Source organism: Phocoena phocoena, chromosome 1 (assembly GCF_963924675.1).
Source record: "Phocoena phocoena chromosome 1, mPhoPho1.1, whole genome shotgun sequence".
In the NCBI taxonomy this organism is placed as follows: Eukaryota; Metazoa; Chordata; class Mammalia; order Artiodactyla; family Phocoenidae; genus Phocoena; species Phocoena phocoena.
The window spans coordinates 55,617,868-55,635,044 of NC_089219.1; the positions used below are offsets into that span (position 1 = coordinate 55,617,868).

Sequence of the window (17,177 nt, forward strand, 5' to 3'; positions counted from 1 at the left end):
GTTTCCCACAAGATTTGTTGTAGAGCTGGTTTGGTGGTGCTGAATTCTCTTAGCTTTCGCTTTTCTGTAAAGCTTTTGATTTCTCCATCGAATCTGAATAAGATCCTTGCCGGGTAGAGTGATCTTGGTTGTAGGTTCTTCCCTTTCATCACTTTAAGTATATCATGCCACTCCCTTCTGGCTTGTAGAGTTTCTGCTGAGAAATCAGCTGTTAACCTTATGGGAGTTCCCTTGTATATTATTTGTCGTTTTTCCCTTGCTGCTTTTAATAATTTTTCTTTGTCTTTAATTTTTGCCAATTGGATTACTGTGTGTCTCGGCGTGTTTCTCCTTGGGTTTATCCTGTATGGGACTCGCTGTGCTTCCTGGACTTGGGTGGCTATTTCCTTTCCCATGTTAGGGAAGTTTTCGACTGTAATCTCTTCAAATATTTTCTCTGGTCCTTTCTCTCTTCTCCTTCTGGGACCCCTATAATGTGAATGTTGTTGCATTTAATGTTGTCCCAGAGGTCTCTTAGGCTGTCTTCATTTCTTTTCATTCTTTTTTCTTTATTCTGTTCTGCAGCAGTGAATTCCACCATTCTGTCTTCCAGGTCACTTATCCGTTCTTCTGCCTCAGTTATTCTGCTATTGATTCCTTCTAGTGTAGTTTTCATTTCAGTTATTGTATTGTTCATCTCTGTTTGTTTGTTACCTTAATTCTTCTAGGTCTTTGTTAAACATTTCTTGCATCTTCTCGATCTTTGCCTCCATTCTTTTTCCGAGGTTCTGGATCATCTCCACTATCATTATTCTGAATTCTTTTTCTGGAAGGTTGCCTATCTCCACTTCATTTAGTTGTTTTTATGGGGTTTTATCTTGTTCCTTCAACTGGTACATAGCCCTCTGCCTTTTCATCTTGTCTATCTTTCTGTGAATGTGGTTTTTGTTCCACAGGCTGCAGGATTGTAGTTCTTGCTTCTGTTGTCTGCCCTCTGGTGGATGAGGCTATCTAAGAGGCTTGTGTAAGTTTCCTGATGGGAGGGACTCCAGAACTCTCTTTGTAAAATACAGAAATGATTGTGCTATTTTTCTGGTCTGCTCAAAACCTTATAAGTTAAAGTCTGTCCTCCATCTACCTGCTAGCACTCATCCTAGCCACATGGTGTACAAATAGTCTTGTGTTTCTACACCTCTTGGCCATACTCGTCTGTTCCTTTACTCCTAGCCACTTCACCAAACTCCTACTCATCCATTTAAGCCCAACTAAAATATGAGTCCTCCTGTGATGCTTTCCCAGTCCTCCAGCCAGAATTAGTTAAGCCCTCTGCTGGATTTCAATTAAACCTCCATTATAGCACTTACCATTATCTGCACCAGAATAAGCCTAATTTTGTAAATATGTATCTCTTACTCAGTGGTGAAATCCTTAAGGAAAAGGGACATCTCTTATTTGTGTTTCATAGTCTCTCCTTTCAGCCTCCTGATGGTCTTCAATAAATGAATAATTGAACTGAGCTATGCTTGTACTTGTTTTATTTCTCAAGCACTAGCATATCAGCTCCTTGTGCAGAGATCAGGTTTTCGTCTCTGGGTCTCCTGCAGTGCCCAACACAGTGTCTTATACATAGTAGGTGCCTGATAAATATTTGTTGAGTGGGACTGAAAGAATTATGTTGTTTGAACAACATTTCATTGAGGACTGAGAATTGCCTTTCTCATTTTTGCACGAAGCATAACATTTTCAACCACAAACTATTCCTGCTTGGTTAGTATGCAAGCACGTCAGTTTTGCAGCCATGGATGTGACTAGCGCTACCCACGGGTGAGTGCTGATTGATGCTAACTGTAGATGCAGCGGAAATATTAATGAGCTGTCACTTCTCAAAATTCTTAAAGGGGATTTTTTTTTTTTTCGCAATATTTAAAAACATGCCAAGGTTCTTGGAATGAAATCCTTTGATCAGCAAGGGCATTTTCTTTTGAAACATGTATTACTTAGAATACCAAAAGAAATTAATCTTTAAATACAGTGAACCAGCTTACACAGAGAATAGCTGATTCTTTTGCTAGTTGCTATGAGTGTATGCAGAGTTAGTGTTTTGTTAGGGACTGGAACTCAGGCAAGTTCATTAACCTCTCTGATCATCATTTCCCTCACCTGTAAAATGGACGTTAAAATATGTGCCTTGTTGGTGCGTAGGAATTACATGACACCAGGGCTGCCATGGTGGCAGCTGTTTTTTGTTCTTACTGTGGCCTCACATTCAGGCATTTTGAAGCTCAGCTTCCCCCACCAGCCCCCAACTGATCTGAGTCCTGTTAGGATCTTTGTCTTGAAGCTGTTTGTTTTTTCCCCTCAAAAATAAAAAATAGCTTTAATCTTATCTGAGGGAATAGTGTAGGAGGATATTTCCCCAAATGTCAGTTGTGGGGTCTATGGATCAGAAAGGATTGGGGTGATTTTGGGTTTGGTTTCGTTGGTTTGGGCATTTGGGAAGAGGGTTGTTGTTCATATTGTCTAAAATGATTGTGTATTTATTGTGTAATTGCTTTAAGGCAAGAGCTAACGAAAGATCTCTTTAAAAATAAGTCACTTCGAGGTCTGCTGACAGTCTGCAAACATTGACACTTATGTAACACAAAGGTAGGAGCGCCTCCCAGTGCCCCAGAAATCTGCAGTGACGTCTCCTCCCTGCATCTGGAAGCTCTCAGCTGCCTGTTTGTTGTGTTCATCTTCTAGGTTACAGCACCATGAGCCCACAGGAAGACAGCGAAAACCCTCCGTGCACCAACGACCCCTTGTCGGCCGGGGTGGACGTGGGAAACCACGATGAAGACTTGGAGTTGGACACCCCACCTCAGACTGCTGCCCTTCTAAGTCACAAGTTCCACCACTACCGCCTTCACCACCCCACGCTGCATCACAGCCACCACCTGCAGGCGGCCGTGACCGTACACACTGTCGACGCAGAATGCTAACCTCCTCACCTCCATCAGAAGATGAGATCTGGGAGATATGGAATGTTCTGGAGGGAGAAAGAGCCAGCATCAAATCCACTTGTGTCTGTGCTCTGTCTAGAGTCGTTTAACTCGTTTTCCTGCCTGTTAATACATTTCAAAACAAGAGAAACAACGACAGAATCACATTTGTGAAGATGCAAGGCTGGTTGTGAAATGGAGGGGAAATACGTCTGATTAATGAACCTGCCATAATACCAACGGAATGAACAGAAGCAAACCTCTAAACAGAGATGGAACCTACAAGTGAAACATTGGGAGCCTTGGTTAAGCTGAGCCAGGGGAATGTTCCGAGGAGCCCGAAACATTTGGCTCTCCTTAACTGGAAGAGAGAAAAATATGCTCCAGCGGAGACTGGCAACGTGGCACATGCAGAGAGAAATGTGTGCTTTGAAGATTTCACCTGGTTTCTTAGCGGTACCTAGATACCACAGTTGCTGTATGGAACTCATGTTAAGCTCTAAATGATGCATCTCAAAATTTCTAAGTAAAGGATTATTTTTCTACTATTTATTGAACTTTCAAACATTCTCAAACTTTGGGGGAAAGAAAAGGAAACACATGAGAAAATTTCACCAGTTATCCCTAGCTGTTTTGTGTATAATGAAGTGGTTCTTTGATTAAGAAGTTTTAGATCTTATTTAACTGATACCATCCCACTGCCTCACTCCACAAAAATGGGGAAATGAAGAAATCTTTCTCTCTGACTTGTTTACATACATTTTCTTTAGAACATCATTTCATGGGAATAGATCTTGATTTGCAATGCAGTATGCTTTTCTGTGTTTGACAGAGGTGGTGACAGAGGTGGGGGGTGGGCAGAGGAATCCAGGAAGCTTTTAAAGAAATGTTATGTTTCTTTTGAACTAATTTCCATTTCCCATACAGTGCTTTCCTTAGGTTTCTACGAAACCTAATATTACACCCCCAGCCTTTCAGCTAAAGGAGGGTTGGATTTATTCTCCTTGTTTTAGAGACTATAAATTTTTTAATGTCCCATTTTGATTCTGAGAATATGGAACGCATAAAGGAAGAAGTTTTTCAAATTCAAAATTTTGATTCCAAAATAAAGATTTCTTTTGAAATCATAGTTTAAAGCTGCTGCCAGTCCTCCAAGAAGATACCCACCAAACTGCTTTGTGATGTATACAGAGGGTGATGAAATCTGGCTCATACAACATGGGGCATTGTAATCTTAAAGTAGTGTTCTAATTACAGTGATGTATTTTAGATTCACATTTTGTGATCCAAATATGTTATAAAGACATTCTTGCACCGTGTGTGTGGTAAATCTCCATTTATATGTAGTTGGAAAAAAATTCACTGAATAATGTTTTAATGATAGGGTATTACGATATAATGTAAAAAAAAAATAAAAGTGGTTCTTCAGCAGTACAGAAAGTCAACTCTGTGTGCTATCAGGAAACCTCTTCATACTGTGTATAAAATTGCAGTCTAGTGAAATAAACTGTATGAACGGACGGTCTTAGTGGCTGTAGTGATTTGTTAATGGACCACTTCTTGTGCCTCAAGGAAGATTACACTTTGTAACCTAGCAGATCAGTTGCCAAACTGAAAGTAGTCTTCCTTTCAGTGCCACAGTCAACTTCAGGGGCTTCCTGACCATCTTGACTATGCAAAGAAATTTAAGACTCTAATGGGATGAAATTAAAAGCAAATAAAATGTGTGGATCATAGCTCCCCCTTTCTGAGCATCTAAATTAGTGTCATATATAATAAATAAATGGCTGTTCTCTAACTGCTGGAGGGAATGAATGACTTTCCTGTCTTCCCAGAATATCAAACCTCTCCATGGAACACTGGGGTCATTTCTCAAGTTGAGAGTCTTTGTGTTATGACACTAGCCTCTTGATGGAGGGGAACCTGGTTGTTTTCAAGAAACGAATCACAAAACTTAGAGCTTAAAAAATAAAATACGGACAGCCTACTCAAAGATAATGAGAGAAATGTATTTTGTGTCTTTTGTGATAAGAATCTCTCCCCATCCTGAACTTTCAGGGAAAGTGATTGAATACTTATACGTGAATAAGAATATAACCAAGTTTTGCAGTTCCTGGAGAATATGACATACAGCTTTGTGCAGTTTGGGTTGAAGTTTTGATCTGCTAAGTTACCTTTTGTCTTCTTCCCCAAGCATTGCATATAATGTTGTTTAGACATTTCTTGTTTGTGTTCTTGTTGTTATTTAAAAGGAAAAATATGGTTTTGGAAACTTTTCATCATGGCAATCAATATTGGCTCCTTTTGCCCCACAGATTACATTGCTTGTTTGTTTTTGTTTGTTTTCTTTTTTTTGTTTAAGTAATTTTTATTGCCGTATAGTTGATTTACAATTTTATGTGAGCTTCTGCTGTACAGCAAAGTCAATCAGTTATAATATACATATATACACTCTTTTTTAGATTCTATTCCCATATAGGCCATTACAGAGTACTGAGTAGAGTTCCCTGTGCTATACAGTAGTTTCTTATTAGTTATCTATTTTACATATAGTAGTGTGTATATGTCAATCCCAATCTCCCAATTTATCCCTCCTCCCCCTTTCCCCCTTGGTAGCCATAAGTTTGTTTTCTACATCTGTGATGCTATTTCTGTTTTGTAAATAGGTTCATTTGTACCATTTTTTTTGGTTCCATATATAAGCGATATCATATTATATTTGTCTTTCTCTGACTTCACTCAGTATGACAATCTCTAGGTCATACATGTCACTGCAAATGGCATTATTTCTTTGTTTTTTATGGCTGGGTAATATTCCATTGTGTATATGTACCTCATCTTCCTTATTCATTCTTCCGTCGATGGACATTTAGGTTGCTTCCATGTCTTGGCTATTGTAAATAGTGCTGCAGTGAACATTGGGGTGCATGTATCCTTTCAAACCAAGTTTTTCTCCAGATGTATGCCCAGGAGTGGGATTGCTGGATCATATGGTAGCTCTACTTTTAGTTTTTTAAGGACTCTCCATACTGTTCTCCATAGTGACTCTACCAATTTACATTCCCACTAGCAGTGCAAGAGGATTCCCTTTTCTCCACACCCTCTCCAGCATTTATTGTAGTTTTTTTTGATGATGGCCATTCTGACCAGTGTGAGGTGATACCTCATTGTAGTTTTTTGGTTTTGTTTTTTTTTTTAGGTAAATTAAAGCTATTGTGTCTTTATCTTTAGCATTTTTTTAATCTTTATTTTTTTTAACATCTTAGTTGCTTTACAATGGTGTGCTAGTTTCTGCTTTTTACAAAGTGAATCAGACAGCTTGCGTCTCCCTCCCATCCTCCCTATCCCACCCCTCTAGGTGGTCACAAAGCATCTAGCTGATCTCCCTGTGCTGTGCGGCTGCTTCCCACTAGCTGTCTATTTTACATTTGGTAGTGTATATATGTCCATGCCACTCACTCACTTCGTCCCAGCTTACCCTTCCCCCTCCCCATGTCCTCAAGTCCCTTCTCTACGTCTGCATCTTTATTCCTGTCCTGCCCCTAGGTTCTGGAGAACCGTTTTGTTTTTTTTTTTAGATTCCATATATATGTGTTAGCACACGGTATTTGTTTTTCTCTTTCTGACTTACTTCACTGTATGACAGACTCTAGGTCCATCCACCTCACTACAAATAACTCAATTTCATTTCTTTTTATGGCTGAGTAATATTCCATTGTATATATGTACCACATCTTCTTTATCCATTTGTCTGTCGATGGACCCTTAGGTTGCTTCCAGGTCCTGGCTATTGTAAATAGAACTGCAATGAACATTATGGTACATGACTCTTTTTGAATTATGGTTTTCTCTGGGTATATGCTTAGTAGAGGGGTTGCTGGGTGGTTTGGTAGTTCTATTTTTAGTTTTTTAAGGAACCTGCATACTGTTCTCCATAGTGGCTGTATCAATTTACATTCCCACCAACAGTGCAAGAGGGTTCCCTTTTCTCCACACCCTCTCCAGCATTTATTGTTTGTAGATTTTTTGATGATGGCCATTCTGACCGGTGTGAGGTGATACCTCATTGTAGTTTTGATTTGTATTTCTCTAATAATTAGTGATGTTGAGCGTCTTTTCATGTGCCTCTTGGCCATCTGTATGTCTTTTTTTTTTAATATAGATTTTTATTTATTGTTTTAGCCACTCCATGCGGCATGGGGGATCTTAGTTCCCCAACCAGGGATCAAAGCTGTACCCCCTGCAGTGGAAGCACAGAATCTTAATCACTGGACCACCAGGGAAGTCCCTATCTGTATGTCTTCTTTGGAGAAATGTCTATTTAGATCTTCCGCCCATTTTTTGATTGGGTTGTTTGTTTTTTTAATATTGAGCTGCATGAGCCATTTGTATATTTTGAAGACCAATTCCTTGTTGGTCACTTCGTTTGCAAATATATTCTCCCATTCTATGTGTTGTTACATTGCTTGTTAAACAAGTCTCTTCTGACACCCTGGAGGGGGATCCCATCAATGCCTTTCACTCACTAAGGCCTCTTACCACCTGTAGCCAACCTTGCTTATCAGTGCAGACAAGTACCAAGAGCTGAGGGTGTTCCAGGTCACTTTATACAGCTAGACAAGGAAATTTCCTACTTGTGCCCCCAACAAAACAGAGTTCAGACTCACACTAGTTCTTGTGGCAGACGTTCATCTGCTTTTTGGATACATTTATTTTAGAAATTTTGGAAAATTTGTGGTAGTTTTTCTTCCTCTACTTCTTGATTGAATTTGAATGTTCAACTAAACTTCATTAATATTTTTTATTTGAAAGACTTTGTCCAGTTTACTCAGACAGGCTTATTTTGCCTGTTAGAGTGACTGGTATGTGGAAAGAAGTCCTGGAAGGTCACTTAAGCTCATTTCTCTGTGGCAATGGCCTGCTGTAGTGATTACATTTTTTAGAATGTATATCTGCTAGAATAATCAAACAGCATCCTAGAGGCATCTGTGTCCTCTGTGAACAGAAGAGTGGTAATTTTCCTGGCTGAAATCCAATGCCATATTCAGAATTCTTTTGAATTTTTCAGTAAAAAAGTTGGAAGACATATTTCTGTGACTGTTACTTATAACTGTATAAGATGCTTTGTTTAATAGCCAAGGTGGGTGTATATCAAAATATGTAGATATATAGACATCTGAGATTTTCCTGGTTTTCCTCCAACCTCCCTCTTCAGTCCTAAACTGCTCATTAAGCCTCTTCATCCCTTAATTCAGTGTTTCTTAGCTTTTTAAGAATTCATTATTGTCCCCCTCCTAAAAAGAAAATTTTGATTTAATTAAAATTCACCCTAACAAGAGAAATTAAACACTAGAGGGTAAGATTTGTCAGGACTTTGGAGAGCTACAAACTATTGTAATAGCTGATTTCTTTTCCTCCCCTGAGAATCAGTTTTCAGCACTTCATGGGCAGTATCTACCCCATTTGAGAATGTGTGCCTTATAATTCTGTCCTCAGCCCCCTTTTCAGTACTTCTTGGGAAGGTAGAGCATTGAAGTGAAAGCAAGGGGGCCTGGGACTCTGATCCCAAGCTCAGAACTGTCTTGGACTTCCTCATCTCCCTCTCATTTCACATCTGGTCAATCGCCAAGTCCAAAGTCTTTGAGCAAACAATATCACTCACCTTCATCCATCCCTTTACTTTTTTTGTGACTGATTTGTAAGCCATCTGTATATCTCCACTGAATCGGTAGCCTCTAAACTGGCTCCTAGACTCTCTTCTCCAATTTTTCTTTCATTCAACAAGTATTCCCTGGGCTCCTACCACACATCCCGCACTGCCCTAGGAGCGAGTATACAGTAAGGAATTAAACAGCGATCCCTTCTCACACTGCACGTGGAGATGTCAGTGGACAATGGGGCTGGCTCCGGTGTTTATCCCACTCTTCCTCCATTATTAAGCAGTGAATGTGACTCCAAGAACTGGCCTAAATCATAGCGTTGGATTTCCTGTTAATCCCACTGCAATCATAATAAACTCATCCTACGTATTTAGTCATAATCTTAGACTTAAGGCAACCAACATAAGGCATTCCTCCGGCACAAGGGAAGATGTGATCTAATCTGAATCCCACCCTCCCTCTGGAGCCTTCTTTGTGTAAGACCATTTGAGTTGACTTTAATACCTGCACCTGAAAGTATCCAATATCGACATTAAACAAGCAAATACAAAAATATAAGTATAATTTCAAATATGGCTATTTACTGTAAAGGCAAAGGAGGGGTGGTGGACAAAGTAACCCATAGGGGAGGGTGTGGGCAGGGAGAAAATCTGCTTTAGATTAGATGCTCAAGGAGAGCCTTTAAGAGAGTGATGTTGAAGCTGCTACTGAAGAATGGGAAAGAGCCAGACAGCAGGGCAGGGGGACAGTGGTAGGCTGACATTTCCAGCTGAGGGAATAGAACATGCAGTGGGCTTAAGATAAGAGGATCGCATCTAGAGCATTGGCTAGCAAAGGGAAAGTGGAATGTGATGAGAATGAAGAGGTAGGAAAACGTGGTCCTGCAGGCCATGGAAGAAAAATAGATAAGTGGGAAGCCAGTAGGATCTTTTAAGGAGAGGGTGAGGCTATCTAGTCTATATTTAAGAAAGACCATTTTGAGTTGAAAATTATTGTGGGGTAGGTAGCAAAAATGAAAATATGGACAGGAAATCATTGCAGAAGTGTAGATGAGAAATGCAGGATGATAGCAGTAAAGATGGAGGAAAACAAAGTGGTGGAAAATACGTTTTGGAAGCAGAAATAGGGGAGGGTGGGCTTGCTTGGTTATGGAGAGTAATGAGACAGGGGTTCCTGACTTGGACAATTACAACAATGGCGGCATCACTTTCTGTACTAGAGAGCAGGAACAGTTTCAGAAGGAGTAAGGAATGTTCTATATGCTGAGTGTGAGATAGCAGAGATGTCAAGTTCATCCTGCATACTCCCACCCAATAATTACTGATGACTGGCTCACATGGAGCATTTGCTCTGTGACAGGCACTGTGGTAAGGTGTTCTCATGTGCTAACTCATTTCCTATAATTTAGCTCTGATCAGTCAACACCATATAAGAGCTTTCAGCCTTACCTCTCTACCTAATCCTCTTAGTGGCATGCTCCACAGTTTATATCCTGCTTAAGTTCAGAACTTCATCCTGCTTACCCCTTGTGTACCTCTGCTGTGTTCCAGCCAACTGGTCTACTGGCCAAACACCTGACTTCTTGATGTAATGTATGTCTTTGTTCATGCTGTGTGTGTGTGTGTATGTGGTTTTTTTTTTTTTCAGCTTCACTGAGGTATAATTGATATATTAAATTGTAAGATATTCAAAGGGAACATTGTGGTGATTTGATACATGTATTCATTGTGAAAGGATTTCCCCTTAGCTAACATGCATCATCTCACATATTTGTCTTTTGGGGGAGGTGGAGGGGGGGATGAAGGTGAGAACATTTAAATTCTACTCTCAGTAAATTTCAGTTGTTGTGGTCAAGTATAGTCACCATATTATCCATTAGATCCTCAGACATTATTCACCTTACAGCTGAAAGTTTGTATCCTTTTACCCACCTCCAGCCCATGGCAACCATTTTTCTGCTCTCTATTTCTATGACTTGGACTTTTTAAAAACTATTTCACATGTGATACCATCCTGCATCTGTCTTTCTCTGTCTGACTTATTTCATTTAGCATCAATATATCGGCCTATGAAAGGCTACCCATATATTATAATAATAATTTTTGACATCAGTACATATCTAAAAACAAAAATAATTCCTGTTGGCTAATTTATATGTACAGCCACTTATCTAATATGCAATATGGTTTTAAATAGCATTTCTTTAAGAAAGAGCTTACATATGGAAGGTTTTTAAATCTTTCTCATAAGACTTCTTGTATTTCTTTCACACTCTTCCCATTCTATTTCTGGGTGCTGCTTGATTAAAGTGTTTTATGTAACACTATCCCACCAGGATTACTGCCTTAGTTCTTCCTCTGGCCCTAGTGCTTTTGGAAAAAAAAAAAAATTACGTAACAGAAGCTTGGCTCCCGGACAAAGGTATGTTCTTGACTTTCAGGGCTCCTTGGCAGTCCTTTATCCAGTCCCAGTTTACTCTGCAGTGCGCTCTTCCAAAAACCCACTCCGAAATGTTTCCACTGTCTCCAGCCCTGCGCCAGGGCCTACCGCAGCCCTCTGCAGCTGCCATATATTCTACCCTCAGGTTTCAATAGAAGCCCTACAACTCTTACATCTTTACATCAAAATGGCTTTCAGACCTCATTCTCTTTATTGGTTCTCAGAGGAAGAAATGTCCCTGCTCCTTACCAGAGCCAACCCTTATGCTCTTCAACCAGTTGCATCAAACAAGTACATCCTCGGTTCCCCTTCCCCAGTCAGTGGCCGCAGAGCCTACAAATACAAACCGGCCTTAACCTTCCTTCCCCCTCAGGTTACTCTTAGGTGGTCCTCTGTCTGTCTGGACCAATATTTCAAAATTGTAGTATTTACTCAAAAACTCACCCAGGCCTCCATGCTCTCTCCTTGCTGCCTCCCCTCCCTCAGAAGGTGTAGACACACCCTCCTCCCAGGTCTGTACCCCCAGCCTCGGTGTTCCCTCTCTTCCTGAAATCCTGACCCCCCTGTCCATTTGCCTGTGACTCGCCACATGGATGTTTCCCAGGCCATTCCAGCACCCTACTCCAAGTTGCTATCCTTTCTCACCTGGACCCCTGCAGCAGCTTCCCCGCCGTTCTCTCATCTCCATTCTTGCCCCCTCCACTTCATTCTCTACATGGAGGTCTGAGTAATCTTACTTTTCTTGAGTTAAATTTCATGTACCATAAAAGTAACCATTTTGAAGTATACAATTCAGTGGCCTTTCGTACGTTCAAAATGTCATGCAATCATCACCTCCATCTAGTCCCAAAACATTTTTGCAGCCCCCCCAGAGGGAAACTCTGCACCCATCAAGCAGTCACTCTCATTTCCCCCTTTTCCCTATCCCCTAGAAACCACCAATCTTTCCGTCTCTGAATTCACCTAGTCTGAACTCTTCATCTAAATACAAGGTGACCTTTCGGGCTTTTTTCACTTAGTATCACGTTTTTGAGGTTCACCCGTATAGCGTGTATAGTAGCGGGTTATCAGTACTCGATTCCTTTTTGCGGCTGAATAACATCGATTCCATTGTATGGATATACCACATCTTGTTTATCCTTTCATATATGATGGACCTTCAGGTTGTTTCCATCTTTTGACAATTGTGGATAGTGCTGCTTTGAGCGTTTGTGTACAAGTATTTGTTTGAATACTGGTTTTCACTTCCTTTGGGTATATGCGTAGGAGTTGAATCGCTTAGTCATATGGTAATTTTATGTTTGACCTTCTGAGAAACTGCTAGACTGTTTTCTAGAGTGGCATCATTTTACATCCCCACCAGCAATGTGCGAGAGTTCCAATCTCTCTACTTCCTTGCCAACATTTCTTTTCCTTTTTTCTTTTTCATTATAGCCATCCTAGTGAATGCGAAGTACTAGCTCATTGTGGGAGAACAATCTTTTTTAAAATGTAAAATTAACGCTTGTACTTAACTTGCTTAACATGTTTTATTTTTTGCCCTTGCCTCCATTCCCTCTCTGCCCTTAGGATGAATTCAACCTAACACCATTTGGCCCCCTTTATTCCTGGTGTCTTCTCTTAATTTCTTGAATAAGTCTTGCTCTAGTCTACCTCAGGGCCTTTGCCTGTGCTACTCACACTGCCTGAGACACTTCCTCTCCAAGCCCACCTCTCCCAGCCCCATCCCTCATCTGGATAACCACTGCCCCTCCTTCAGATCTCAGCTTCAATGCCCCTTTCTCAGTGACTGCCCGTGTGGCATTAGCTTACACTGTTACATTACTCTGTTGGGGGAAAAAGGTGATTTAAACCCCAAACTGACAATGGCCGCTTCTGCCTGCTAACAGAGGGTAGCATAATCCTTATCAATGGGAAAAATCCATCTTTATACTGGCCCCTTCCACTTACAGAGGGGAAAAAAGAGGCTGAAACTCTGAATCCTCTGCCAGTTTTATCTGTGCTGCAAAACGATGAGACTCTATTGTGTGAAATTGATCTGTGTAGTAAACTGGGGTAAACGGAGCTTCTGAAGGGATTGGAAAACAAGAAGGTGGGAGATGTATAGGGAGTCTTGAGGCAGAAAGAGGACACCAAACATAAAGGCTCTGGGACCCACAGAGAAAGGTGACCACTGAAAGATGCACTAGGCACCTAGTGACCAGGAGGCTAAAGGAGTGTTGGGTTTCAATTTGTATGTCACACATACACACCCATCTCCCCACAGCTTCACCAGAGTCTCATAAACACAAGCCTTGAGTGAGAATGAACCAAGTTCCCACCGGCCAGGACGCAGCAGAGAGAAGAAGACAGTTGCGGGCGCAAGAGACAAGCAAAACAACTGACTGAAGCAAAAAAACTCAGAGCCAGAGGCAACAAGAGACCTGAGGAATTCACAGAAATCTTGGGACAGTCATTGGACTTCTTACAGGACCTGGGATAAAAGCTCCAAGCCAATTTTACTTAAGTCTCCAAGCACAGTGTGACCTCAGCTGACATCTGGGGACCGCAGCACCGTCTACTAGATGTCTCCTTCGCTCTCATCACACTCTTGTTTTATGTCTGCCTTCCCTGCCAGACTGAGCGCTGCTCAGTCCTGGGTATCTTTCTTTCTTCGTGCTGCATCCTGGTGCCCATCTCAAGCAGGCAACCTAAAGATATTTGTTGAGTGAATAAACTTTTTTTCTGACCAGAATTTAAGGTGGTTTAAAAAAGGAACAAAAGATACTAAAATGGGATCATTTCTTTTTTTTTTATTTAGACACCCCCCCCCAAACTGGAAATAGAGTGAAAGACACAGTTGAAAATGGAAGATGGCTAACATGATAGGAATCTAAGTTTATTCACTAAAAGATTGGAAGAGATTGGAATTGGCTTATCAGGATGTTTCACAAGCACATCAAAATCAACCTGTTAGGGGCTTCCCTGGTGGCGCAGTGGTTGAGAGTCCGCCTGCCGATGCAGGGGACGTGGGTTTGTGCCCCGGTCCGGGAAGATCCCAGATGCCGCGGAGCGGCTGGGCCCGTGAGCCATGGCCGCTGAGCCTGCGCGTCTGGAGCCTGTGCTCCGCAACGGGAGAGGCCACAACAGTGAGAGGCCTGCGTACCGCAAAAAAAAAAAAAAAAAAAAAATCAACCTGTTAACTATAAAAATATCAAAAAGAACTAAAACCCTGTGCTTCTGACCTTGATGAAAAGAAGACTTTCTCAAACAGGGCCTGAAAAAGCAGAGGTCATAACTCAAAGATTGGTTTAATTTAAAATTTCTATGCTACAAAAGTAACAGAAAAGAATTTTAGTTGCAAAAGCTAGAACAGACAAAGGCTTGGCACTGAGAAGAATAATATGTATTAAAACTAACCTATTCATAATAATAGCCTAATAAAACTAGTAAGCAAAGGAGAAGTCACCTAATGGAAAAACCAAGCCAGGAGTTCCTCTTCAGTAAAAAGAAAACATAAGTAGTGAGTAATCAGTTAAAGAAGTGTTTGACCCTTCTAGAATTAATGAAATACAAATTGAAATGAGGAAAGTTTTTTTTCACTTAAAGATTGGCAAAAATTTCAAAGTTGTGTAACACTCTAATGTAAATTGGTATAGATACTTTGGTAAATATTAAAATTTTAAATACACCCTACCTCAGAAATTCTACTTCTCCGCATGTGTCTGACAGAAACACTAACTTCAGTGTGAGGAAACTTGACAAATACGTTTACCGAAGCATTTGAGCATTTGCTGGAATGGAAAGAACTGGAAGCAATCCCAGTTATGACTAAATAAAGTGTGGAATATCTATATCATGAAATACTATGCAGCAGTTTTTAAAATAAGGTGGATCTGTGCACAAACACAGTTATATCTACATACATCTTGTTGGGTAAGAAAAGCAAGTTGCAGAGCATTACGTATAATGTGGTACCTACTGTTTTGAAAATCACAAGAAACATTCTTACGTGTTTTCTACTGGGACATATACATGCATGTGACTGCACAGAGGAGGGAAGACCTGCTCCAACAGATCCCAGTAATTATCTCCAGGTGGGAAGAAGGGGTGGCAGTGGCCAAAGGATATTAGACTTCTTACCTATAACGCTGCAAATTTTTGCAAGAAAAAAAAGTATGTTGTTTGTATTATTAAAATAATTTAAAATTAAGTGCATAACACCAAGACGCTACTGAGCAATGGAAAAAAAAATGAACCGCTGGGACACACACATCATGGGTGAATGTCACAGGCGGTAGCTAAGCAAAAGAAGACCGATGCAAAGAGTACATTCTTAGCAAGACCATTGAGATGAAGTTCGAGAACCGGGAGAACTAGTCTATATGGGAAAAGAAAGGCAAAGCTATAGGGCTTCCCTGGTGGCGCAGTGGTTGAGAGTCCGCCTGCCGATGCAGGGGACGTGGGTTTGTGCCCCGGTCCGGGAAGATCCCACATTCCGCAGAGCGGCTGGGCCCGTGAGCCATGGCCGCTGAGCCTGTGCGTCCGGAGCCTGTACAAACTCAAAGCTATGGTTTCTTCTGAGAGTGGGGAGACTGGTGAGGGGCACTAGAGGCATGGAAAGATGTGGGTCATGTGAATGAACCCGTTTGTTAAAATTGGGCCGTTGTGATCTGTGCATTTTTGCGTGTGTAAAAAAAAATTAAATTAACAAAACTATGCATAGTTTTGTGTCTTTCATGATACCATGTTTAAATGTTTTCATTTTGCCCCAAATTAGATCAGCCCTTCCTCAAACATGCTCATCCTGTTTCCCATCTCTGCCGTCCTCTCATTGAATACTGTTCACCCAAGCCCAGCCCAGACTCCAGCCAAGAAGGACCAGGCAACTGTGGGCACCCCCCAGCAGCGATGGTTTGAGGAAAAGAGGGGTGTGTTCCATGTGTTGAATGGAGGTGGTGGGTAGGTGTTTTATTTGTGGAGAATGTGTGTTGTGTGCTGCATGGCCAGCGCCATGAAGGAGACCCAGGACAGGAACCGTGAGTCATTTCCTGTGCTAACTAATCAGCATCTGTTTCGTGTTCAGGAATCAGTTTACAGAGATGGGAAGCAGAATAGATGAATAGGAAGATACCAGTTCAGCCTTTTAATTATGGAAAAGTCAGAAAGGGCAGAGTCACAAAGCAAATGGGCGCGTGCGATGAAGAGAAAAAAGACGCCACCTTAGAACAGTTCTCTGTTGACCTTCAAAGGGCCACAGCCTTTTCAGATTAGGTCCTTTCTTCGTATCTTAAAAGAGCAGGATGTAAATGTGGAATTTCAGTAAAGAAGGGACCTATGCTCTGGGGTGGGAAGACAGACCGGGCAAATACCCTCCTTGCAGGCTGATGACTGGAATTCCTAACAAAGGATACGAACTTTCAACCAAATTAGTGATAAGATTTAAAACGTAAAATACTTGGGAGTTGTTATGAGGGTTAAATGAACCTTTGCATTAGGAAAAATTCCTGGCATTCAATGGCAGTCATAAACGTTATCTAGAAGTTGTAGCAGCAGCCCAAGCAAACTGAGATTGAGATTATTTTTGCTTTGTTCAAACATTTCTTAGTTAATTTTAGTTTTAAAAACTCCAACCTATCTTAGTTGGAAGGAAAGACAAAGAGAGAAAACATTTTGACAACTTGGTCCAGATTGATAGGGGATGTGGTAGTTTAGAGATGAAGGGTGTAAGCAGCCTGGAGACCCAGTCAGTCTCTGACATGAGGGAGGCTGAGACAGACAGTGAAACAGCACCGAGGCAAGGCTAAGGGAAGCGTGGAGACCAGAGCACCTTTGCATCACAGCCATCCAAGTTGTAGGCTCTTCTCCCCTCTCCTCACTGTCTCATTCATTATTAGACTGGCTGGCTGACCCCTGTTATAAGAAGACCGGGTCCAAATCTATGCAGATACTTTCCTTTCTTTATTTAAATTGAAGTATAATTGATTTACAGTCTTGTGTTAGTTTCTGGTGTACAGCTTTATATATATGCAGTTTTATATATATATTCTTTTTCATATTCTTTTCCACTATGGTTTGTCACAGGATACTGAATGTAGTTCACTGTGCTATACAGTAGGACCTTGTTGTTTATCCATTC

At 41.0% G+C, this 17,177-nt stretch overlaps 1 protein-coding gene across 1 annotated transcript in view; it reads left to right on the plus strand.

Annotated features, from left to right (window-relative positions):
- Window positions 1-2,960, plus strand: part of CACHD1 (cache domain containing 1) — a 212,904-nt gene extending 209,944 nt beyond the window's left edge. The window contains exon 27 of the mRNA XM_065882458.1: window positions 2,722-2,960. Coding sequence (XP_065738530.1) covers window positions 2,722-2,960 — 239 coding nt within the window. The remainder of the gene's footprint in view (window positions 1-2,721) is intronic.
- Window positions 2,961-17,177: the final 14,217 nt, after the last annotated feature.